We start from the raw sequence: 26088 nt of genomic DNA on the forward strand, positions 1-26088 counted from the left end.
GTGGGAGATAATGTGTAAATGTAATGTTGCTTAAGCCACTGAGTTTTGGGATAATTTGTTATACAGCAGCAGATAACTAATACAGAGACTGGTACCTAGAAGTAGGGGCTGCCCTAACAAAAACCTAAAAATGTGGGATTGTCTTTGGGATTAGGCAAAGGGTGGAACCTGGGAGGAACTTGAGGTCCTGTTACTGAAAACCTAAAGGGCCTCAAAGAGGCAGTGAGAAGTAGCTTAATGGCCTTCAGGGAGGCTGACCATGAAAGGTTAAAGGAAAATGAAGAAAATATTATCAAATGGCTGTTTTAACTCATAAGTTTTCACTTAAAGAGTAACTGTACTTGGGGAACCTGGATGTGATTTAGATGGTGAGTTGCTGCTGTCATGGAATAGATTTTTTCAGGACCTTGGGAGGTGGTGAGTATATTTTTCATGTCAGAAGGATTGAATCACTGGGACCAAAGAGCAGACTGGTAGCTCGCCTCCCCACCCACAGAAACTGAGGAATATAATAAATATTTACTGTTGTTCTGAGCCATTACATTTTGATAGATTGTTATGCTCTAATAAAAAACTGATATATTATCCATAAATATTTCAATATATATCTCTAAAAGATAAGAGCACTTCTTAATTTTTTTATTTTAAAATATACACTCACAGGAAGTTGCAAAAGAAGTATAGTTCATGACCTCCAGCTTCAAGTGGGCCCTGGATGCTGCCCAGAATCACCCATTTTCTCTCTATTCAATTCACATTCCCACCTGTGCTAAGTGGCACTTTCACATTTTCTCACTCCTAAAACCCCATGACCTCCCCGATCCACATCTGCAGCCAGCAACCTCATTTCTTTACTTCATTAAGGAAAGTGAATCAATCAAAAGAGAACTTCTACAAGCTCTCCCCCACCCCAGCACATCCACCCACACCCCCACGCCTGCGTCTGTGTCTGTATAGTCTGCCTTGCTTCCTGTTAGGATGCACAAACAAAAGAAGAGCAAAGAGCATCTCACTCTCCATCCAAGTCTACAAAGATCAACCCGCTGCAGCTGCTGACCTACAGTGCACTTCATGCTTCAGACAAAAAGGTTATGGCAAAAACAGGATGAAGCATCCTGTGCTTCAGAAAGAGGAAATTAAAGATGATAACAGGATGCTCTGTGCTTTGGACAAACAGGTCCTTAGATACTTTGATGCATTTCAGGAAGAATTTTAATGAACCCTGCTTCTTTCATCTTCTACAGAGAAGTGCTACAATCATTAACTTGAGACATCTGTTCTTTGTGACTAGCAGTGATCTTTTACCAAGATGTTTGCTGACTACATGTATTCCCTAACAACAACAGAAATCACATATAAACTAGCCTCCCCCCTGCCTCTTTGGAGCAGGTTCCCAGAGCTATCTGAGAAGCTGTTTCCTGGGCTATAGTCCTTAATAAGACCTGAATAAAACTTAACTCACAGCTCTCACAGTATACATTTTTCTTTAAGTTGACAGATGAATGAACTGTCTGTGTTCCTAGCTAAGACCTTCCCCTGCACACATGCCCTGTACGCACCACCCCCTCTCGTCAACCCAAGGGCATTGCTTCGACTTCCATCTCTCACTTGCATTATCATTTTTCCTTCCTCCAAAGAGAGCTTTTCCATGCTGTTTTTTCTCCAATCTTATAAAAAGAAAAGCGGGGTTGGGGGGGGGACCAAATTTCTTCTGTATAGTACAGGGAACTAACTGTATTCAATATCTTGTAATAGCCTTTAATGAAAAAGAATATGAAACAAATATATGTATGTATATGCATGACTGGGACACTGTGGTATATACCAGAAATTGACACATTGTCTGACTATACTTTAATTAAAAAAAAAAAGGAAAAGCAGGGAAAGGAAAAAAACCCTCTCTTGACCCCACCATGTCCCCTCCAGAAACTGCCCTCTTATCTTCTTTTCCTGTACAGTAAAATTCCTTAGAAGAATGGTCAGACTCATTCTTTCCAGTTTCCCATCTCACTCCCCTCTCTCTCTTAATAGCACTCTCTCTTTCTCTCTCTCTCTCTCCCTCTCTCTCTCTATATATATATAATGAAAATTATATATATAATGAAAATTCCTCATGCAACAAAGTGGTTAAATCTCATACCTAATATTGACAAAATGAGCCAGACACAGAAGAAAACATATACAAGGACTCCATGTATGTAAAGTTCACAGACAGGTGAAATTAAACTAGGTATAGCTATGCAAAGTTAGGAGATACACCTTCTTTTTGTGTTCTAATTTCCAGTGATAACTGGAGGAAAAAACAAAAGTACAGCCTAAGAGCTGTGAGTTGAGTTTTATTCAGGGTCTTACTGAGACCTATACCCTGGGAAACAGGCTCTCAGATAAGTCTGAGGATCTGCTCCAAAGAGGTGGGGGAGGAGCCAGTATATACATGAATTTGGGGGGCTAGGAAAAACATGGGGTCAAGCATACATCTTGGTAAAAGATTACTGCTAGTCACAAAGAACTGATATCTAAAGTCATAATATTAGTGCTCTTTGATGTATGGATAGGTGCAAGAATCTGGGGTCACTGAAATTCTTCCTGAGATATGCACCTTAGCTGCCTATGGGCCTATTCTTAACTGTCTGGGGCCTGTTTATCCAAAGCACAGAATGCCTCACCTGTTTTTTCCATTTTTAATTCCCCTCAGGGTACACTGTAAGTGGGCAACTGCAGTGGGTTGTGATTTAATCCTTCATCTAACTGGAGGATGAGTGACACTCTTTGTTCCTTTTTTTTCCACACCAACTTGGGGGTGGGTGTTTCCCCCAACCAACAAACAATTCTCAGACACCAACTGGATATCCTAAAATGCAACTCAATTCTGACACTATCTGCCTGGAGATAGCTTCAGATTCCACAGGTTAAGTGTTCAGTCCTACAAGACTGCCCTTCATCCCCACTGCCTACTTCAGAGGCCAGCTACAAAGCCCAGGTTTTTATCTGTGCTTCTGACCCACTGGCTGTAAATCAGAGGTTCCCAAAATACCTTTGTCAGGTTCGATTAATTTGCTAGAACTGCTCACAGAACTCAGAGAAACATATGACTTACTAGAGCACTAGTTTATTGTGAAAGGATATAACTCAGGAAGAGCCAGATGTAGAGCTGCACAGGATGTTACTGAACTGAACTTGGGTCAGCTCATCCACCGTGTAGTAAAGCCAATCTACTGACACTGGGTTGTGGTGAAGGCAAGTACAGCATTTATTGCAGGGCCCAGCAAGGAGAATGGGCAGCTCATGCTCAAAAGCCCTGAACTCCCTCATGGCTTTCAGGCATGGCTTTAAAGGCAACATTTGGGGTGAGGGCTGCAGGGTGCATGACTTTCTTCTGGTTGGTTGGTGGAGGTAACAGGGTAGTGATTCAGGAATCTTGATCATCAACCTTCTGGTTCCAACCAGTCTGGGGTCCACATGCTTGTGGCCAGCATGTAGTCACCATCACTATAAGGATGGGGATGGGGAAGGGGGAGGGTCTTCTTTCTTCAGAACAACTCAAAGATATGTCAGATTGTTATGTATGTCCCTTGGAGAGGAACTAAGACTCTGTTTTATCACTGAACTATTGTTTCTTGACTGCTTTTCCTTTGTTTCTGCATTCCCTTACGTCCCTAATTAGTAACTGCCTGAGTCTGCTCTTTGGAACTCAGGGAAGACCTAGGAGACCAAAGCCTTTTTCTACAAACAAGAAACGGGACAGACTGAGGTATGTTCAAACAGCCAGACTTCTTTACTCAGCAATTTACCAGTGCACTCATTCCTCAGGCCTCCCTTGCAGGACTTACTACCTTGTTTATGACTGTCAGTTTCCTTATCTATCCTGACAGACTTCAGGCTCTTTGAAAGCAGACATTTCATCTGTCTCCTTAATGCCTAGCTGTGCCTGGCATAGACCAGATAACTCAGCAAAAATGGAATGAGTGAGTGAATGGAAGACAGGGTGGCCCATGTAAAAGGAGGCCAGTACATGGGAACTTCACAAGATTTGTCCTCAGAATAGTGGGGAGACCTGTCTGGATGGAGCAGAGGGTACCCATCAGGAAATAGCATTGGAAGGTAAAGCATGGCACTGAGTCTCTGCTAGGCTGCTGCAGTTCCCTGCTTACAGGAGAACAGGCCAGCCAGGAATGACACTAGTTAAAGCAAACATGCATTTATGTGGCTGCTTCCTAGGTGGGAGTCAGGCTTCACACAGCTACACCACTTCAGATGACAGATACCCAAATCATGATTAACAGTCAGTTTACAAAGGAACGATATCAGTGACCCAGCAGTGCCCCTTTCTGGGCCCCCAACACAAGACTTGGGCATCCTCCTCTCCTCCCTCTGCCCTCTGGGACCAGGGAGCACCCACTCACTATCTGTTGTGGGCACAATGGGGTGGCTGGTCAGTGAGCCAGTGATACATGAGTTGGTAAAAGAATTTAGCAGAGATAAAGTATGGGAACAGAAAGGAGTTTATTTGGTTACACTGCCATAGACAACAGCAGGCCACACAGACGAGGGGTGCCTGTGTGAGCACCAAGGGCCAGTTCTTGGGGTCTTTTGTAAGGTTGGGTCAAAGGTGCCTGATCAGCTTGTGCACAAGTCGCTCATTGGTTGTAGGTGAGTTAAGAAGTTTAGGGTCTGATGAGGTGGTGGGGTTTATGACTTTGATAAGGTGGGCTGAAACAAGCCAGCCTGAGCTGCTGTGAGATTAGGCATTGCCTAGGGATATTAGTTTGTTAGGGCAAACACACCTAGTAAAGAATGTACTTTATCTATTGAGGGATCACAGGCAGACATCTGAGAGCCCAGAAATGGGAGTTGTTGAACTTTGAAGGACGTCAGTTAGCCTAACACTATCCCTCCTTCCTGAGACCCTTACCCCCTTACCTCCTGGCTCCTGAGGAAAGGGAGCTGGTCTGATCCTGCCCTTGGCCACACCACCAAAGTCACACCTAACTGCAAAGATGATGTTGCCCCTCATGTCTGGCTGTTTGAACATACCTCAGTCTGTCCCCTCATGAAGACCCCTCCTCTCAGGCCTGGAGAACTCCACTAGGCTTTTTCATGCTTGCATGTTGGAATGCCTCCAGCATTTCAGCTGGATGTTCCACCTCTGTGTTCCTGGGATTTTTGAAAGCCAAGTAGGGAAGCTACTTGAGATGAGTTTTGGGAGGAAAGAGGTAATTGGCCCTGTGGCAGGCTGGATGGGAGAGGTCCAGGAGTTTCACGGCAAGGCCCATGCATTCATTTTGGATGGAACTGGGACTTTGGATGTAGACTTTAGATGGAGAAGGATCAGCAGAAAGGCATGTGGGGAAAAACTCAGAGGGACATAGAAAATCACACTTACCAGTTATTAAGCACCTTTTGTGTGCCAGGTATTGTGCTGGGTGCTTACACATGCAATAGATTCTTTCTGAGATACCTACCCATCTGATGGAACCAGCTCCTCTAAGCCACAGGGTGGGACCACTGTGTTCATTCATTTAACAAATACATAAGCATCTACCAAGTAGCACGCCCTGTCTTAGGTGCTTGGTACAATAGAAAGACAGATGTGATGTAGGCCTTCATGGAGGGGAGATGGACACTAAGTAAATAAACAAATTAAAATATATATACATTATACAAATTATTATAAATTTGCATAATTATACCAAAAAATTGTATTATTACAAATATTATAAAGGAAAAGAAAGAAGTACCATGGGGAGAAGGACAGGAGCTCGCTTACTCAGAGTGGCCAGGGAAGCCTCCAGAGGGGAAAACTTTTATACCAAGACCTGAAGGAGGGAAGGGACCAGTGTACGAAGTGGGGATGTGGGCAGTGGGGGAGTGGGGGATGTGTGGAGAGGAAATCTCCAGGCAGTGGGAACATCAAGGCCAATGTTCTTGAGGGTGAGATGACTGGACCGTGTGAGCATGATGGGGAGCAGTTCCAGATGGAGCTGGAGAGGGCAGCCTGGGCCTGTTCCTGCAGCGCCCTGTGAGCCAGAGTAGGGAAACTAGCTTTAATTTTACACACTGTTATTTGATGTGTTAATTTTTTAAAGTACATAGAGTACTGAATCACATGGTTTAAAAATATTTTTATAACTATATTTCAATATTTCCAATATAGCTTCCTTTATCATCTTGCGTGTATTATATTATGCTTTTAAAAACACAGTTCTGCCTTGCGGTTATAGTGGGGAGAGAAGGAGGAAGCAGGGAGTGGGGCATTTGAGGAGGGACTCATGGGAGGCTTCTGCTACCACCACCATGGTTGCTGCGGCCCCTATGCTCCCAGTGTGGGAAAGGAGTGAATTACGGGTGTGAGCCCAGGCCGCTGGGGCTGTGGGAGGGTTGGCAGTGGGAAGGCGATGGCAGGTAGAGATAAACTCCTCATGAACAGCATCATCCAATGGCTGCTGGAAGTGAGAGGCTCCAAGCCGCATAAGAATGTCCAGCTTCAAAATGAAATCAGAGTACTCTGCTTAAATTCCTGAGAGATCTTTCTCAGTCCACCAATCCTACAACAGCTTGAAACACCACTCAAATCATGTGATGATACCCACCAGCAATACTATGATTTGCTTAAACTTTTGGAGTACAGTGTGGTTTTCCACCAGAAAGCAAGTCCTTTTTTTTTGGAAACTATGTGGACAAGGAGAAACAGTCTTTGGAGACTATCTGCCTCTTATTGACTAAGAATAACAAATAGCCCAAGAATAGTTTTCATCTCAGATGAAACCACGAATGTGCCGGCATCAATAGAATGTATGAATTTTACGATGGATGTAAAAGAAGGTACAACATTACACTGTGGAAAACTTTCATGGAGTGCTTTAACTGTCTACTGATGGCAGCCATCATGAACGAGAAAATAGTATGCTGTCATGGAAGTTTATCACCAGATCTTGAATCTGTACAGCAGGTTCCAAAAACTATATGACCAACTGATGTACCAGATCAAGGTCTTTGTAATCTTTTGTGCTCTGACCCAGATAAAGATGTCTTAGGCTGGGGTGAAAATGACAGAGAGGTGTCCTGGTGTCCTTCACGTTTGGTGCAGAAGTGGTTGCAAAATTTCTCCATAAGCATGATTTGGATCATCAAGTGGTTGAAGAGGGATGTATATTTTTGCAAAGAGGCAGTTGGTCACTGTTTTTCTGCACCTGATTATTGTGGAGAGTTTGACACTGGAGGTGCCATGATGAATGTGGACAAAACACTAATGTGTTCTTCTCAGATTTTAAAGCCTACAGAGAAAAAGGAGACCTGGTAGCGCCTCCAAGGAATATGATCACAAAGCATGCAAAAAATGGGATTCATTTTGACACTGCCTTATTGGGACTTGTAACATATAGGATGTAACCTTCATTTTAAAAACTGTAACGTGTATTGGTCAGCCTGCTCAAGTAGCGTTTGTGGGCCTGCTCCTTCCATTTTTGACTTAATGAATAGTATTTGCTGGTTAGCAGCAAGTAAAAGACTCCCCATTCCCAAGAAAAAATGTCTTGTTTTTGTTTTTTTAATTTTCCATTCCTTTTGCAAACAACTTTAATGATGGTGTTAAAAACTGTCCTCTCTATTGAGTAAGTGTACAATTGATCTATTTTAAATTCAGTACAACCCATCAATAATGCCAATGCTCATTTTCTTTAGGATATAAGGAGAGTCCTAGGCTGCTCAATTTGTTACCATCATAAAATGCATACCATTGATACAAACCACTGTGAACATTCATTTTTAAAAAGTTTGTTTCAGAGGGTTTGCTTTTTTCTCTGTCTTGTCATATGCAAATTAGTTTTTATAACTGTCAACGTTAGGAGTAAATTTCAACCTTGCCAGCATCCCTGGTTTGGTGTATATTTAATTAAAGCACACTTTCCCCTACCAAATATTTTAAATGATGATTAAAGTCATTGTTATTATTTTAGGGTTTTTTTTGTTTTTTTAAAAGCCATTATTTTAAATGTTTGTAACTCTTTCCTAAAGCCAAAGTTTTTGTTGAAATATGTTTTGACACTCCCCTAAGTACAAGGTGGCATGGTTGTGTACACATACGGCTTTCCTGGGGATTCAAAACAGGTTTTTGAGTCTGAATAGCACTTAGTCACATAATTACTAGCTTATTAATAATTAAAGTTAATAACATTTTGAACAATTTCCACATAGCCTGTTCATTTAGTAATCTTTGTATAGCTACATCAGGTCTGAATCCGTCCACTCAGAAAGCTTCAAATTACAGAAACAATACTGTTCTGAACTGGTGACTGATAATGCTTTCTTTGGCCTACATTCTTTATTCTACAGTGAAGTTGAGGCTTATAAGTCAAAACAAAGGAATTAACTTACTATCCACCAGTTTATATAGAACTCACAGTATCTATGACTTTTTTAAAACTATGATCTGTTAAAAAGAAATGTTTCAACAGATGACTGTGTACAATACTTTGTGGTGAAAATGAACTGACTTATTAAATGATAAACTTGTTTAAAAAGACACACACACACATACAATTCTGCAAAGGGGCCCATAGCACAAAAAAGATAAAATGTATGTCCCTTCCCTGCACTCAAGCTGGGGTGTTCAAAGTCAAAAAAGGGTGTTCAAAGTCAAAAAAATTTTTAATGTTATTAACTTTTAAAAAATAATAGGTTCATATGGTATGTAGTTCAAAGGGTATACACAAAAGAGGATTTACTGAAGAATAAACTTCCCTCTCACTCCTATTTTAGAGCCAAGTTCTCCCAGGAGGCAGAGACAGTGTCCTTCAAGAGACAGACTCTATTCATAAAAGATATTTGTACATGATAGCATACTATAAACACCATTTTCTTATTTTTTTTTTAAAATCATATATTGTTAAGATCTTGGAGCATTCTTCATATCCCTACATGAGAGCTTCTGTCTTTTTTTTAAACAGATGCATAGTATTCCATTGGATGCATTTACCAAGATTTTTTAATCAGTGAACATTTAACTTGTTTCCAGCATTTGCTATTATAAGCAATGCTGTAATTAATAATTTTGTGTGTGAGTATATCTGTAGGATAATTTCCTAAAAGTAGAATTATCCTTTCAAACTGTATATATACTTTTTAATAGTTTTAATTGAGGTGTAACATACATGCAATAAGGTTAATAACTGTTAAGTATAGAGGTTAATAAATTTTACCTATATATCCACACCTATAATCATCACCAAAGTTAAGATACAGAACCCTATCAGCACCCTAAAAGCCTATATCTTGACCACTCCTAGTCAATATCTGGTTCCTCCGAAGGTAACTACTATTATAATTTATATAATCATAGATTAGCTTTGCCTGTTCTTGACCTTCATATTAATGGAATTATACAATATGTGATCTTTTGGAAATGGTTTCTTTTAACTCAGCACTGTTTTTTGTATGTCTCAAGTATGTCTTTTTCATTCATGTTGTTGCATGGATACTTTCTTGTTTTCCATTGTATGTGTCTTTTGATGGCCACTTGCCTCCATTTCTCTTGAGTGGAACTGCTAACATAGAGTAGGCCTATATTTAGCTTTAATGGATAGAACCTAAGTTTTCCAAAGTGGTTCTATGACTTACAGTTCTGTTAGAAATGCATGAGTTTTCTAGCAGCTCCACAAACTCATCAACAATTGGTATTTTCCATCTCTTTACATTTTAGCAATTTGGTAAAGGTATTTTATTGTGATTTTAATTTGTATTTATCTGATAACTAATAGTGTTGACCACTTTTTCCTGTGCATTGGCCAATTGGATATTTTCTCTTATGAAGTTCTTATTTAAGATAGTAGTCCATTTTTGTTGGGTTGATTGATCTTTTTATTGATTTGTTGGAGAGTTTTATATATTTTGGATTCAAGTCTTTTGTCAGATACATGTATTGTAAATATTTTCTACCGATCTTTGGGTTGGTTGCCTTTCACTCAGGTTTTTTTGGGAAGAAAATAAATTCTTAATTTTAACAAAATCCAAATTTTAATCTTTTCTTTTGTAGCTAGTATTTTTTTGTGTGTGTATATCTTGTACAAGGCAAAGTTGTAACCTCTTTCTGTTGGTTGTTTTGTTTCTCTGGCTAATCTAGCCTGGCCCTAATGTTTTTCACTCAGGTTTTTTTGGGAAGAAAATAAATTCTTTCACTCAGGTTTTTTTGGGAAGAAAATAAATTCTTAATTTTAACAAAATCCAAATTTTAATCTTTTCTTTTGTAGCTAGTATTTTTTTGTGTGTGTATATCTTGTACAAGGCAAAGTTGTAACCTCTTTCTGTTGGTTGTTTTGTTTCTCTGGCTAATCTAGCCTGGCCCTAATGACTTCTGGATGGTAGGTCTCTATATGCTGACTCTCTTAGGGAATTTATGTGGGAATTCTTGAAACATTCTTTGGAATGGTGGTGGGGTGGGGTCTGCCCACTGGCAATTTTCTTCATATGGGCTGCTTCACATCTGTTTCCTTCCAGGACCCAGACTGAGGGAGCGGCTCTACCTGGGACAGGCCATTCTTGCTGGAGAGGAAAAAGATCAAGAGCGCTTAATGGCTCTTAACACAACTCCTCAGATGTGGTGAAAGGCACTTCTGCTCACATTCTGTTGGCCAAAGCAAGTCATATGATCAAGCCTGTGATCAGTAAAGCTGGAAAGGACATTCTTCCCATAGGATGCATTGCAGTCACATGGCAATAGGTGATGATGTAAAATCCTTACTGACCTGAAACAAATAGACTGCCAGGTATTTCTCCAGCAAAGATGGGTTTATTTGGGATCAGCAGAGAATTGCAATCTGGGGTCTGCAACCATGGTGAGCCAAGTGCAAGTCTTCACATAGCAAGGGAAGGATGCTTTTATAGAGGGGAAAAGGAAGTTGGGAGGGCTATAGTAAACAGTGTCCACAGCTTTTCATCAGCTGAATTGTCGCCAGGAAAGAAGAGAGTTCTTTCTACTTCTTGTTGGGCTCTGCTCTGGTCCCATGGTGTGAGAGCTCCCCCTTCTGATCTCCTGAATCTATTTAATTTAGGTTGCTATTAACTAATCTTTTACAGCCTTAACAGGAATAGCCACGTATAGCTGGGAACAACAATGCCACCCATCACAGGCTAATAACAGTACCTTCCTTACGGTTGTTGTGAGAATTAAATGAGGTGAAGTACGTCCAAGGCTTAACACAATATACTGCACTTAATAAAGGCACAACAACTGTTAGAGGCTATTATTATTTTCTGGTGCTGCTGAAAGTTTTTCTGTTCACTAGACTGGGCTAAACCTGGCTTGAGAGGAAGAAAAGAAAGAGCTGTAATTATTCCCAATATTTAATTTAGAGACAGTAAAAGATTAGGTCTACGGGCACAGGCTTTGGAGTAATATGGACTCCTTATTAGAGTAGATAATCTTAGACAAATTTCTTAAACTCTGGAGTCCTTGGGACTATGCTGTAGGCTTGTCATTAGGGCCAAATTAGCCCAATACTGTGCGCATAGTAGGTGCTGAGTATGCTGAGTATTTGCTGAATTACTGAATGTAGATTTTAGACTTAATTCAAATATTCAGTGAACCACATGCATAACATAACTACAATAACTGCTGTATGGAAAGTCCTTTACTGGCCTTTTTCATCTTTTAGGTCTCAACTCAAATATCACCTCCTCAGAGAAACCTTCCTGACCACATCATTTAAAGTGCTTCTGCCACCTCTAGTCAAATCTCCCCATTATCTTGTCTTTACAGCGCTGATAACGCTCTGAAATTGTCTTGTTCTTTCACTGGTTTATTAAGTATGTCTCTGCCACTAGAAAGTAAGCTGAATGAAATCAGGGATCTTGCTTTTTGTATTTCCACCTCCTGCCATTGGCCTCAACATCCTCATTCGCAAAAGAGGGAAAGGTAAGTACTGGCAAGTCCACCTGGGTCTCAGGACTCAAATTCCTTCCAGACGGGGTATCTCCTCTGACACCCACGTGGGCCGCAGTGGGGCCCGCCCCCTAAAGGCGTGGCCTCCAATGTTGCGCGGGCCGCTTGGAGGCCGTCCTCTACGGAAGGCGAGCTACGTCACACGCACGCAGACCCTGCCCCACCCTTTCTCACCACAGGCGGAAAAGGGGCGTGGCCAGGCGCGAGGGCCCCGCAGCCGGCGGCGCTGCTGCCTGAGTCACCTCCAGGTAGCTGCTCTAGGCTCCCGGCCGCTCAGGCAGCTCTGTAGCCACTCTGTTTTGGGGTCCTCACCGCTCTTCCACGTCTCCCGGAAGAGTACTGGGCCGCGGGAGGTCGAGGACCAGGTTTGCTCAGCCTGGATCGTCTCCGGATCGGCTGCTGAGAGGGGCGGCCCCGGAGGGCGACGAGGCCGCGGTGCAGCCGCTCCAGCGTCCTCAGGTGAGGCGGCAGCGGTGGCACAATGGGCCGACTGGTCCCTTGGGGCGTTAACGGCCTTAGGGGCGGGGTGGCATCCTCTCAGCTGAGATTCTGATTTCTCGGTCCTGCTGGGGACTGAGGAAGAGGGCAGAAGAGCCCCCTTGAGCCTCCGCGGACGTTGCTTAATGCCCTCCCCTCTCCTCCCTCCGCCATCCCCAGCCTGGTTTGGCCTGTTTCCTCCACAAGAGGCTCAACGAGGTGGGAGGGGAGCGAAGTGAGGGTCTGTACTTGCCTATCTGGGAGCCACTGACAACGGACTCCTTGAGACCGGGTGGCTGACCCTCAGCCTCCCTTCCTGTGTGTTGACACCTGGCCTTCGTAGCAGGCCCTGCCACCGCCGCCGGCCGACCCATCCCCGTCCCACGTACCGTCCCTTCTTCACCACGGCAAGGACCGTTTCCTGGGGGGAATTTCTGATCATTTCTTGAGGGCTCTGTACCTCTGAAGTCTGCTAGAGATGTCCGTTTGTCCATGGGGCAAGCGCCCAGGGTCCATCCTAACATTTAATTGGGTAATCAATCTTAAGGCTCAGGCTTTTGTTTTAAAACCTTATTAACTTTAAAATGGGAAGCAAGGTATAAGGAATTAGTAAGTATGTTTTGATTGCTTTATTAGAAGGGATAATTTGTCTCAATTACCACCAATGTTTACTTGAGAATAATACATCTGTAGAGAGTTTTATGTGTTATAAGGCATGTCACTTCCATTTTCACTTGATTTCACATAAACTGTGAATAACCGTGGCATTTTGTAAGGCGCAAGTTTAGAGGGTGAATTTCTTCTTGAGATTTTTCAGATACTGGGAGGCTAGATGGGGAAGGCAGGGGTTAAAAAGTAGGTTTGGCTGACTTAGATTTGCCTATCTGAGCTGCTGTCTAATCTCTAGGATCTTTCTAAACCTTTTCCCTATTTGTGAAGAAAGAGTATTGCTGCTTACCGCATAATATGGTCGTGAAAATTATGTGTGCTAAAGATGAAGTCTGCAGGGCATCTAACATAAAAATTAATTCCATTCAGCAGTACTTATGGGTGCCTACTATGTACTGGGAATTCATTGGTAAGCAAAACAGACATGGCCTGTATCCACCGACTCCCCCACCTCCCTCCCCCAGTAGAGAGAGACAGGAAAAAAAAAACCAAAAAAAAAACCGCACCACATAAAACATGAAGGGCTGTGAGGGAGAATAGTGTGTGAACAGAGAATGATAGGACCTAAGTTAGATGGAAAGAAAGAGTTGTCTTTGTAGCAGATGATATTCAAATGAGGATCAGGATCAAAAAAGAGTTAACTGTGAAAGAGTGCTCCAAGCAGAAGGAACAATGTGCACATGCAAGAAATGGTGGCTGACTTTTTTCTACGCTACTCTATGTCATGAAAACTAATTATTTCATCACCATTAGTTTGACTTATTGTGGCACTGGATAAGTACTCAAATATATGTATCAAATGAGTGGCTATGTAATCATATTGTTTTATTCTGAACTTAGCTTAATGTGCATATAGTAAGTACTGAGAATTTAACTTAAGGTGTACTTTAGACAGATTACATATATGCATGCCTAAATTGTCCACGATAGTGTGCAGTTTAACATTAAGATAGCTTCTGTGTTAATCCGAAGTTTCTTCAAGTTTTAGCACCTTAAAACAAACTTTGGAGAATTGTTTATTATTTGGTTGTACTGGAATTTTGCCATATTGATTGTTTGATATTTGGATGCTTTTGCTACATTAAGATTTACCTTTTGTTGAAATAGGAATAACAATGATAGTAGTAGTTGTAATCACGGTAATAGCAAATAGTAAAATGAGTGTCTGCAATGGCATTTTTCAAAGTGTTTTTTAATGTATTATTTCATCTTAAAACTATCCTGTAATGTAAGTACACTTATTTTCCTCATTTTCTAGGTAAAGATTCTTAGTTTCGGTATGTAGTTTGCTTAAAGTTAGCAATAGGAGGCAGGGTTATACTTTCCAACCCAGGACTCCCTGACTCCAGAGCCTCGTCTTAACCTCTAAGCTATGCTCTTATGCCATACTGATCATTTTATGGCCTTTTTACAGGTTCACCAATAGGATTATTCTGCTACCATCATGTCCTGGTTTGCTGATCTTGCTGGAAAGGCAGAAGATCTTTTAAACAGAGTTGATCAAGGGGCTGCAACAGCTCTCAGTAGGAAAGAGAACACCAGCAACATTATTTATAGCAAAAATACTGACTATCCTGAGCTTCACCAGCAAAATACAGATTTGACCTACCAGACTGGACCTAAAGCTACTTACATTTCCTCAGCAGCTGATAATATTAGAAATCAAAAAGCCACCATCTTAGCTGGCACCGCAAGTGTAAAAGTAGGATCTAGGACATCAGGGGAGGCCTCCCATCCTGTTGAAAATGCATCTGTTCCTAGGCCTTCATCCCAGTTTGTTCGAAGAAAAAAGTCAGAACCTGATGATGAGCTGCTGTTTGATTTTCTTAATAGTTCACAGAAGGAACCTACCGGGAAAGTGGAAATCAAAAAAGAAAGGGGCAAGACACCTGTCTCTCAGAGTTCTCGGACAACAAGTGTCAGTTCTGTGAACACCAGTGCAACCACCGTCAAAACCATTGAAGAAAATCCTTCTGGGAGCCAAAGCCACGGTAGTTAATCAGTCGTCTGTTTCTTTGACAGTTAAGCAAATTGAATGTGCTGGTAGCATTTGTCATCCTCTGTTTGGTTACCTGTCCTGCTGGTCCAAGGGCAGGCTCTGAAATGTGTGGCGTAAACAAGGGAGACAGCGTGGAACCCTGTTAGCCAATGTACAGTTATAGTAGGGACTTTTGAATGTTGTCTGTCTGGTAACAGCCCAGCATCTTGAGAATTTATGTCCAAAATGATTCTCTTAAGATGTTTTAAGATACAAAAAAGAATATTTTGAAATCTGAAGGAAAATGTTTAGTTTAGGATTTGGGACTATCTCCATTCATTTCATTTTGTCATTGGTATTATAAAAATGACAGGAGGCTGTACTTCACATATGTTTTGGATTCTGAGGTTTCTGTGTGTGTTTTTTCCCCCTGCATTCCCCCAGAAGTGAAGCTGAGAAACTCAACTTTGATCCAAGTTGAAAAATTGAAGGCATTGACCTAGTAGTGAAGTAAGAGAATTCTGGTTTTCAGTTGTCTAATTTGCTATGAAGTTACTTCTACATTTACATCTTCTCACCTGCAAAAATGATATAAACATGATAATGTGGCTAATTTGAGTACTTACTAAGCATTTAAAAATAACAATAAACATGGTAGGTTCTTGCAGGGGTTCCTTATAGAATTGATGATTAATAGAAGCTTGTTGTGTTCTTAAATGTTATGGCTTCTTCCCTAGTCTTAGCTGTTAGTGAATAAAGTCTTTCTTGTATTTCAAGATAAAAAAGTGGTAGAGAGGTTTTGGACTTTCAAGACAGGTACATGCACTAGCAGTTGATCAATTAAGTACAAAAATCCTAAATTTCTTCTCGGCTATCTTTTGTTTAATTACACAAACATTTATTAAGAACCTGTTGGGTACCAGGATATAGAAGTGAATGAGTTATAGTTTCGTGGATAAGATACACATGTACACAGATAATTCATATAGTGTAGTAAATCCAGCAGTTGAGGTATGATCAGAGTGTTGTGGAAGCATTGTTTTTTTCCTTATTGATTCATACATATTTTTATATATTCTACATGGTAATTCTTTCACATCCTCCTATAGTTTTACCTTTTTTTTCCTTCTATGATACCTCAGTGAATAAAAATTCTCAATGTAATGAATTTATTAATTTTTTTCCTTTATGGTTGTTTTTTGTGTCTTAGAAAATGATCCCCTACCCTGAGATCATAAAGGTATTTTCCTCTATTATAGGAAAGGTTTTATACTTTTGCCTTTCATATTTAAATGATGTTTACCTAAAGTTGTTTTCTACGTATGGTGTGAGGTAGGCATCTAATTCCCTTTTTTCCTATGTGGAAATCAGTTATCCTAGCATCACTGAAAATATTTCCTTTCACTATTGATCTGCAATACTTCCTCTGTCATATATCAAATATCCATCCATATATTGGTATGTTTCTGACACTTAATTATTTCATTGGTTATTTGTCTGTCTTTGTGCCAGTGCCACATTATCTTAATTAATGTGGTTTTATAATATGTCTTTATATCTCAGCAAATTCTACCACCTTGTCCTTCTTTAAGAATGCCTTTGGCTATTGGGAATTTTATACTTCCATATGCATCTTAGAATTTTCTTGCCAAGTTCCACAAAAATTCTCTTGGTCTTTTTATTGGGTTCCTTCTATATAGATAGTAGATGAGAATCAGCATCTTTACAATATAGACTCTTCTAACTTATTAACATAGTATAATTATTTTTTAAATCTTTCATTAAGATTTTATTGTTTCTTCCATAAAAGTCTTGCATACTTTTTGTTAACTTATTCCTGGATAATTTATATTTTTTAAAGCTCTTATAAATGGTATCCTTTAAAATATTTTATCTTCTGTTTGTTGCTGTGTATTGGTTTTTGTAAATACACACACACACAGCAAGCTGGATAGCTGTTAAGCTTCATATTTTTCCGTACATTTATTTATATTTTCGACACAATAATATCATCTGTGGATAATGACTGTTTTCTTCTTAACCCTTTTACTTAAAAAAATTTTTTTTTTCTTGCCTTACTGCATTGGCTAATACCTGAAACCAATTTGGTGTCTTGTTCTTTGTCTTAAAGAGAATGCTTTGACTGTCTCAGTTTGTGTTAGGTTTTTCACAGGTACTTTTTATCAAGCTAAGGAAGTTGCCATGTATTTCTAGTTGGAGTTTTTATGTTGAATTTTAGCAGTTTTTTTTCCTGTGTGTATTGAAATATCATGATTTTCCTTTAATAGTGATATGGTATACAAATCAGTTGATTTATTTAAACTTAAAACCAAACTTAATTTCAGTAAATATTTGCTAGAACTCACTGGTAAAACCATCAGGGTCTAGAGTGTTCTTAGTGGCAGATTTAGCTATTGATTCAATTAGTTTTCCATTTCTGTTTAAATCTGTTTCTGTTAAGTTATATTTTTTTCTAAGAATTTGTTTCATATACTTTGGGGAGGATTATATTTATTTTACTTAATTTCAGGAAAATAATGTCACAGCTGAAATTTTTTGACAGACACTAATCATTTATACTAACTGCAGAAACCAAAGCTTGAACACAGATACTACCTGAAGAATACCAATATCTGGCACTGTGCTAGATGCCTGTTCTTTAAAATAGCATTAATGAAGTATAATTGACATACAATAAACTATGCATATTTAAAGCATACAATTTGATGGGTTCCAGCATCATGTTCATTTAAAAATTTATTGGCATAAGGTAGTTTATAATACCTCCCTCAGAGAACCATTTTTGGTTATGTTGATCCTCTCTAGTGTGTTTCTTTTCTATTTTGTTAATTTCTGGTCTTTATTATTAATTTCTGCTTTCTTTGGGTTTATTTTGCTGTTTTTGTAATCCTAAAAATGGATGTATAACCCATTAATCCCGTCCTTTCATTTTTAAATGAAATGTCCTTCTAAATACTACTTTAGATATATCCTACAAGTTTGGATATATACTTTATTTCTTTTTAGAATCTTATAAAATTAAAAATAATTTTTAAAAATTCTCTCAATTTTTATTCATTTAAAAAAAAACTTTATCTTGGAAATTTCAAATATACTGAAGTAGAGATTGATGGCTCCCTTCCACCCCCATATTACCTTTCATCCAGTGATGATAATCAACAGTTCATAACCATTCTTGCAAATTTATATCCTCTCATTTCCAATCCCTTTCTTTACCTGTATGCTCTACAGAATTATTTTGGAACAAATCATATATGTCATAGTATTTCTTCTATAAGTATTAACTCTAAAAAATACAAGTTTTAGAAACATTCACACCATTCTCACCATAAAAATTTAATAACTCCTTAGTATCATCTAATAACTAGTTAGTATTCAAATTTACCTGTTTGTCTCATCATTTTTTACTTATATTGAAACGCACAAATCTTAGCTGTACAGATAAATGGCTATACCTATGTAACCTACACCTTTATATGATAAAGAACATTTCCTTTGCCCCAGAGAGTACCCCTTGTCCTTTTCTAGTTAATCTATCCCCCAAGCACCCACTGTTCTGATTTTTTTCACCTTAGATTACTTTTTGTCTGTTCTGAAACTTCTTATGTTTGCCAGTAAATAGTGGGATCATATAGTATGAATATGTTTCTTACCTTTCTTACCTGTTGTCTTTTATTCAACATGTTAGTAAGAGTCACTCATGTTTGTTATTGGATAACTTAATAATTCTCTTTTATTATGTAGTATTTTATTATAGTGTGGATATACCACAATTTATCCACTCTTTTTTATGGGCTTTGGGGTTGTTTCCAGTTTTTGGTCATTGTGAATAAAGGTGCAAGGCCTACTTGTCTATTTGTGGGAAAATGTCTTCATTTTCTCTGGGGTAAATACCCAGGAGTGGAATTACTGGGTAAAATGATAGGTACATGTTTAATTTCATAAGAAATTGTGAAAACTTTTCCCACAGTGTTTACCATTTTATACTGCCATCAGCAATCTATAAGAGTTCCAGTTGTTCCATATCTTTGGCAACATTTGATGTTGTCTTTTTAATTTTACCCATCTAGCGGGTGTGTATTGGTTCTCATTGTGGTTTTAGTTTGCATTTCTTTGATCACTAAAAATGTTGAGAACTTTTGCATATAGTTCATTTTTTAGCCCATACTTAATTTTTTTGGAGTAAGTAAAAAGTGTATTTGCATCGTATTTAGTAACAAATTAAAAGCAAGATGAACCTGAATTAATGGGTATCTGAATTAATGAGTATCTCTTTGGGTAAGGGATTTTAGATTCCAGTTTGCTATGTAACAAATTGCTCTGACCTGTAATTACTCTTCTTACCTTGAAGCCCACAGCTGTTCTTTTATGCCTTTCCAATATTTCCAGTGTTGAAACTTCTCCCTGATTTTCAAAAATGATTCATGGACAAAAGGGAAACCAAAATCCTTTTACCTAAACCCAACCATGTAAATTATCTCTGATTTTCCTCTTCCCATTCTTGCATCTATTCTTTGACACCATTCATTCAGTGTATCCAGACTTCGCTTAGAGGTCTATAGGCTCTATGTGTGAGAATGAAATTTCATCAGAGGAAAGTCTATTAAGAATTTTTAAGGTATTCTAGCTATAGCAGTCAATTGAGCCAAAAGGCATTCTACCAAAGTAAGCTACTAATGTGTATGTTGTCTGTAGTGAGCATTTCAATGTAACAAAAATGTATTTTTTTCTATAGAAGCCTCTAATAATTCAGATTCTGGCCATGAACGCCAAGAGGTTTCTTCAAAGGAAAATGTATCATCAAATGCTGCCTGTGCTGATCACAACCCAACACCTAATGATGATGGCAAAACACATGAATTATCTAATCTTCGACTGGAGAATCAACTGCTGAGGAATGAAGTCCAGTCTTTAAATCAAGAAATGGCCTCATTACTTCAAAGATCCAAGGAAACTCAAGAAGGTAGAGCCTTATTTAGATATCCAGGGTTAGGAATTTATTTTAAAAATAAACTAAAAACTAGATTATATCTAAACTATTAGAAATATTTCAGATGAGAACTGTAAAATAGTGTTTTTAAAGAAATACAGGGCCCAGATTTGGAAATAGGACCCGTCTTCCTTCCACCCACCTGAAGCAGAAAACTGGCCTCTTTGGTCATTCTTTAGGAACCATGAATAGGAAGATAATTTAAGATTTGTTAGACTGACTTTCTTCACTTTACCCAGATGAGTTTTTCCACAGACCCTGGACAGTTTACTATATTTAAATATAAATGTTTAAAATATACAATAAAAATATGTATTTTTTGCTGGCAAACTGCAGTTACAGATGGTATTGGAATATAAGGATATGGAAATCTGCACTATATTGCTCTTTCTGCACCAGTTTTCTAGGTTAAAAGAACATCTTTTTCCCACAGTAATTGAAAGAAACAGATTCTTTCCAGTGTTTATCTTCAGGTTTTGTTTTTGTTTCTTTTGGTCTTCCTATACATTGTCTACCCTTGATTTGGATTTGCATTTTTTCCTGTCTCTAGCAGAACTCCAGAAATCCACTGACCATTTTAGTGTTGTGAACTCTGTTATCTACAGGTTTTGGCTCCCAAATTCTTTATATCTTCAGAAAAAAATTTGTAGAAAAGCCTCTAGCTTCATGCCCCTTTCCAACCAGTTAACTGTAATATAGCTATGAATGTTGGCCTTGAAAAATGGAGGTCTTCAAAAAAATCTGAAGATAATTGTAAGCTCCTAATTTTGGCAATAAGTACTAAAGGGACTCAAAAGAGAATTTCTTGTGTTTGTTTGCTGAGTGGGAGGTACTTTGGTTTCTTCATTGATTTCTGCTTGGAGGAGGTACTGGGGATTGAACCCGGGACCTCTTGCATGCTGAGCATGCGCTCTACCACTTGAGCCATACCCTTCCCCTTGAAAGAGAATTTCTGTGTGCTCTGAGAAAGATGTGTTTACTTGTATAGAGAAATCAGTCTTTCTCTCTCTCTTTCTTTCTTTTTAAAGAATTAAACAAAGCAAGAGCACGAGTGGAAAAGTGGAATGTTGACCATTCAAAGAGTGATCGAATAACTCGAGAACTCCGAGCCCAAGTAGATGATCTGACTGAAGCTGTGGCTGCAAAGGATTCCCAGCTGGCTGTACTGAAAGTGAGACTACAGGAAGCTGACCAGCTACTGCATACTCGCACAGAAGCATTGGAAACCTTACAGAGTGAAAAATCACGGTAGCTCATTCTGTTAATAATGAAAAAATGAGCTAGAGTGTTTGTCAAATAATGATAAACATGATAGTGTACTAACTTACGAAAATTTAGCTTTTGGAAATTTACAAGAGGGAAAATTGAGCTCTTGGTAATGCTGGAAGTGTGTGCAATTAAAAATGAATTTATTATTTGAATCTTGAGATGTGTTTTTAGCAAATTCTGAATTTAAAAATATTTGAAGAGCAGTGTCATTAGTCTTTTGATGTATAATGACGTGGACTGTGCTTGTATTTGATACCTAAAGGTATAGATGACAGCCCATTAAAAGGGAAAAAGATTTCTGTAAGAATGTTTTACTCAGACCATCTTTTTTGTCCTAATATGCTAATGCTCTAAAAATGATTCTACCTTTTCACTTGATATACTGTAGAAAAGAGTTATTTCAAGGGATGTGTTTTCTTTAAGAATACTGCAGGATCACAGCGAAGGCAGCAGCCTGCAGAATCAAGCTCTACAGACTCTTCAGGAGAGGCTACACGAAGCGGATGCCACCCTGAAGAGAGAGCAGGAGAGTTATAAACAAATGCAGGTCAGAATGGGACACAGCAGCATACTTTTATTATTTGGATGAGGTGGAGTGACTTTATGCCATTAATAACCCATTTACTCTAGTAAAATTCTGCAGTGCATTCCAGAAAATTCTGTTGCTGTGACAAAAACTAAGCATTTGAAAATTTAACTTGATAGTTGCTGAATTTATTTAATTTTGTATGTTGAAATACAATTAAAATATTTAATACTCATTAGATATGTTTTCATTTAATTTGTGCAGTGGATAGTACTATTATTTGATTAAAAGCTGATTTGGGGCATCTTGTTTATTCTCTTTATTTAAACTCTTTCTCTTTTTTTGTATATGTATTTTTTTATTGAAGTATAGTCAGTATGAGGCCAGACCTAGTATCCAAGTGACCAGGTTCACCTGGGAAACTTCTTAAAAAACAGATTTCCAAGCCCAGTCTTGGAAATTCCAATTTAGTAATCCTGAGGGATGTCTCGGGTGGCTATATATCTAACAGACTTCCTAACTGATTTTGATGCATCACCATGTTTGGGAGACAGACACAACCTCAGATTTCCTTCTCTTCAATTCCTAACAAATGAAGAATATTTTTTTACCTCCCTGTTATGTTGTTGGGCTGAGCTAATAAATCCCATAAGATATCTAAATGGATGGTTGTAAAATATATCTCAAAGCAAAATGATATAATAAGTATGATATAAAAATTTGTCTGTCACAGGGTGAGTTTGCTGCACGCCTTAATAAAATGGAAGTGGAGCGTCAGAATTTGGCAGAAGCAGTTACTCTGGCAGAAAGAAAATACTCAGATGAGAAGAAGAGAGTGGATGAGCTACAGCAGCAAGTCAAAATGCTGAAGTCCAGCGTGGAGTCCTCTAAGCAGGAGTTAATTGACTACAAGCAGAAAGCTACTAGAATACTCCAAGTAAGCATGCAGTGCGCCTGTGTGAATGTTGACTGAGCCAGCTGACTGAGAGACACTTGGAGACTTCAGATCTGTGAGATGGTTTGTTCCTGTTTGACTGGATTGACTTGCTTCAGGTGCCTTGCTCTACTTAGAAATATTATTTAAAAAAAAAAAGATGAATTGTCTCCTGTTCCTACCACCTTTTTTTTCTTTTTTTCTTTTAAATTTATTCTGCTACTACCTAGTTCAGGTCTTCAACCTGTCACCTTAGTCACCGTGATAACATCAGTGTTTGTTTTTTAACAGTTTTTATATTCGTCCTTGTTGAACCTGCTTTGAATTTTTCAGAGCAACTAGCCTAGGCCTTATCCAGTTCTCAGAATCTCCTCCCCCAGCTTTTTCCCCCTTTTCTTAGACCTAAGATGACCTTACCCTCTAGTTTACTAAAACAGGCTGCAGTCATCCAATGTAGTTTTCAACTTTTCTTTCCTTTGCCTCTCATATCAGAGGGAAAACGTGTCCTTTCACTTTTTTTCTAGGGTAATTTTTCTGCCTGTACATTGATTCCATCTCCTCCCACCTCATTTAAGCCCTTCCTGCATAAGTCTGTCCTTTTTCTTTCTCTGTATCTCTCAGCTGCCTTCTTCTGGCTCCGCTTGCTCAAGAGCACATTGTTACTTAGTGGAATAACAAAGACTAGATCTTGAAACACCTACCTGAGAAAAAAACATCGTTACTGGCTCTTTTGACCACTTTGATCCATTTTCCTGTCCTTCTCCTTTCTTTTAGCATCACATTTAGCAGAATTATTGTGATATCTGCTGTCTTCATTTTCGAACTGTTAACATTAACTCTTTCATATAATTTCTGTCCGCACTTCATTTCTGTAATTGTCTTCTCAAAAGTCTTTAATGACCTAAACAGTTACTTTCTGTCCTCTTATTAGTTTCCATCCACTTTGATTTTGGTAGAGCTTTTTGACCTGTGAACCCTCCTACCTTCTTGAAACTTGCCTTCTCATGCCACTTGTACTTCCTTAGGTCTCTGTCTTCTTTACTGCTATTTCTGTCTCCATTGGGTCCTCTTCTTAATCTCTAATGAGTAGCAGTTCTCTCAAATTCTGTCCTAAACCCTCTTTTGTTATTCTTTCTTACTTTGCTTTATCATATACTCTGATTCTGTCACTAGTTGCAACTTCACATGCCTCCAACTTGAACTTCCTACCAGGTTTCTGAATGCCTGCCATGCTTCTCTGCATGGGATATCCCAACCCCTAAAGCAGCCTCTCCTTCATTTTTCTGTTTTGGTAAATAACATTGCCATCTTCCTAGGCAATGAAGCTTAAAACAGCAGTGTCATTTTGACTCCACCTTTTTCCTTTAGCCCCTACCTCCTATTAGTTATGAACACCCTTTTCATTCTGCCTCCATGAAGTATCATATCCATCTCCTCCAAACTCTTGCTTCTAATTATTTTTTATATCACTATATTTTGTTAATTTGTCTAAGAGGTACTTAATTGAGTACCTAACCATTCCCTAGGCACAGTGACAGGTGCTGAAGATACAGTGCTCAAAAGATGTGTCCTCTAGAAAGGAAACATTCTGTTCAGTGAAAAGATACTGAGCAGTTGACACAGTGAAGCTATTGATGCAGTACAATGGCAGCTTGAAAGAAGAAGCCCTTAAAACCTGCCTGGAGATGTGAGGGATCACTGGAGATGCCATATAGAGAGGGACTTGAAGGATGAGTGGGACGACTCATGGTAGGGAGGAGATTTCAGATAGAACAGCCTGTGCCAGAGCAAAGGGGCCCAAGGGAACATGGTGTGTTTAGGAGACTGCAGCTAGTTCTCTGTTGTTAGAGCATCAAGTATTAGAGATTAAGAGATTGAAGATAAAACTTAATAACAGCAGAAGCCAGATCATGGAAGGCCTTGCATACCATGCAAAGGAGTTTTGATTTTATCCTATAGGTGATGGTAGGGGAGTGGGGAGGTGTTGGAGTGTTTGAGCAGCATGATGATCAGATTTAAGTGTAAGAACTGTGGCAGCTGTGAGTTAGGGGAGAGTTGGATCTCTGTCCTGTTTATTGTCGAATCCCCCAGCACAGTGCCTGGCCCTCAGTGGGGACTCAGTAAATTGTTGAGTACATTGAAGGAATGAGGAGTGGGATGGTGAGATGTAGATGATAAAGAGCCAGTTATCAAAAATAATGGTAATAATTAAGGTGGACCTGATCTAAGTTTGTGGCAGTGGCGATGGCAAACAAGGGATAGTTAGGAGAAATGTAGGAAGTGGGCATATGGGTATATAGATACAGATCTGATCATGTTTACTGTAGAAAATTTGAAAAATACAGAAAAGTTTGAAGACATCACCCATAATTCTACCACATAAAAAGGAGAAACTTTTTGATGGAGAAGAGTGACTTTCAAATATTTATATTTTAGGTGAAAGAACTAATGGTCCTTGTTATTGCTGGCCTAGGATTACAGCAGCTTTTTAAACTAGTCTTGCTACTCAAATCTCTTCTTCCAACTCATCCTTTACACTAGGGGCTGGCAAAGTTTTTCTGTAATATCATAGGCTTTGTGGGTTATATGTGCTCTCCATCATATAGTGTGCTTTTACTTTCTATGATCCTTTAAAAATGTGAAAAAACATTCTTAGCTTGCAGGCTATATGAAAAAAGGCCACTGGCCAGACCTGGCCCATCAACCATAGTTTGTGAACCTCTGCTTTATACCACTGCCAGTTTTACCCTCGTAAAGTGCATCTCTGGACACATAACTTCTTTTCTTTTTTTTTTTTTTTTTTTTGGCAGGGCAGTAATTAGGTTAATTTATTTATTTGTTTGTTTGTGTGTTTGTGTGATTGTTTGTTTGTTTGTTTGTTTATATATGGTGGTACTGGGGATTGAACCCAGGACCTTGTGCATGCTAACTGTGTGATCTACCACTGAGCTGAACCCTCCCCCCCGGATCATAGCACTTCTTGTCCACTTTCTGGTCATTTGTTTTAGACTGCCAAATAAAATTCAAACATTAGCCTGGTATCTGAAGCCCCACACATTGGTCCTAACATGCTATCTGAACACATCTCAGAATACTTTTGGGCCCTTGTCCTTTTGCATTTTCATGCTTTGTCCTCTGTTTCTCTACATCTTTAAAATCTTAGCCATGTTCTAGGACCAGCATAAATGCTGTCTTTTAAGTAAAGCCTTCTCTTCCCCAGAAGTGGTTTCTCCCCCTCAGAACTGTGCAAGTACTCTTACTGTGTCCTCTCAGCTTGTGTTTATTGCCT

At 39.1% G+C, this 26088-nt stretch overlaps 1 protein-coding gene and 1 pseudogene across 1 annotated transcript in view; both read left to right on the forward strand.

Annotated features, from left to right (window-relative positions):
• The first annotated feature begins 6395 nt into the window (after positions 1 to 6395).
• On the forward strand, positions 6396 to 7389 carry LOC140697049 (serine/threonine-protein phosphatase PP1-gamma catalytic subunit pseudogene; annotated as a pseudogene).
• A 4759-nt stretch (positions 7390 to 12148) lies between these two features.
• GOLGA5 (golgin A5) overlaps positions 12149 to 26088 on the forward strand; it is a 29355-nt gene continuing 15415 nt past the window's right edge. Inside the window, exons 1-6 of the mRNA XM_006208218.4 lie at positions 12149 to 12394; positions 14496 to 15072; positions 19816 to 20043; positions 21099 to 21318; positions 21763 to 21886; positions 22599 to 22802. Coding sequence (XP_006208280.1) covers positions 14526 to 15072; positions 19816 to 20043; positions 21099 to 21318; positions 21763 to 21886; positions 22599 to 22802 — 1323 coding nt within the window. The 5' untranslated portion in view covers positions 12149 to 12394; positions 14496 to 14525. The remainder of the gene's footprint in view (positions 12395 to 14495; positions 15073 to 19815; positions 20044 to 21098; positions 21319 to 21762; positions 21887 to 22598; positions 22803 to 26088) is intronic.

The sequence above is a fragment of the Vicugna pacos genome, chromosome 6 (assembly GCF_048564905.1).
Source record: "Vicugna pacos chromosome 6, VicPac4, whole genome shotgun sequence".
Taxonomy (NCBI): Eukaryota; Metazoa; Chordata; class Mammalia; order Artiodactyla; family Camelidae; genus Vicugna; species Vicugna pacos.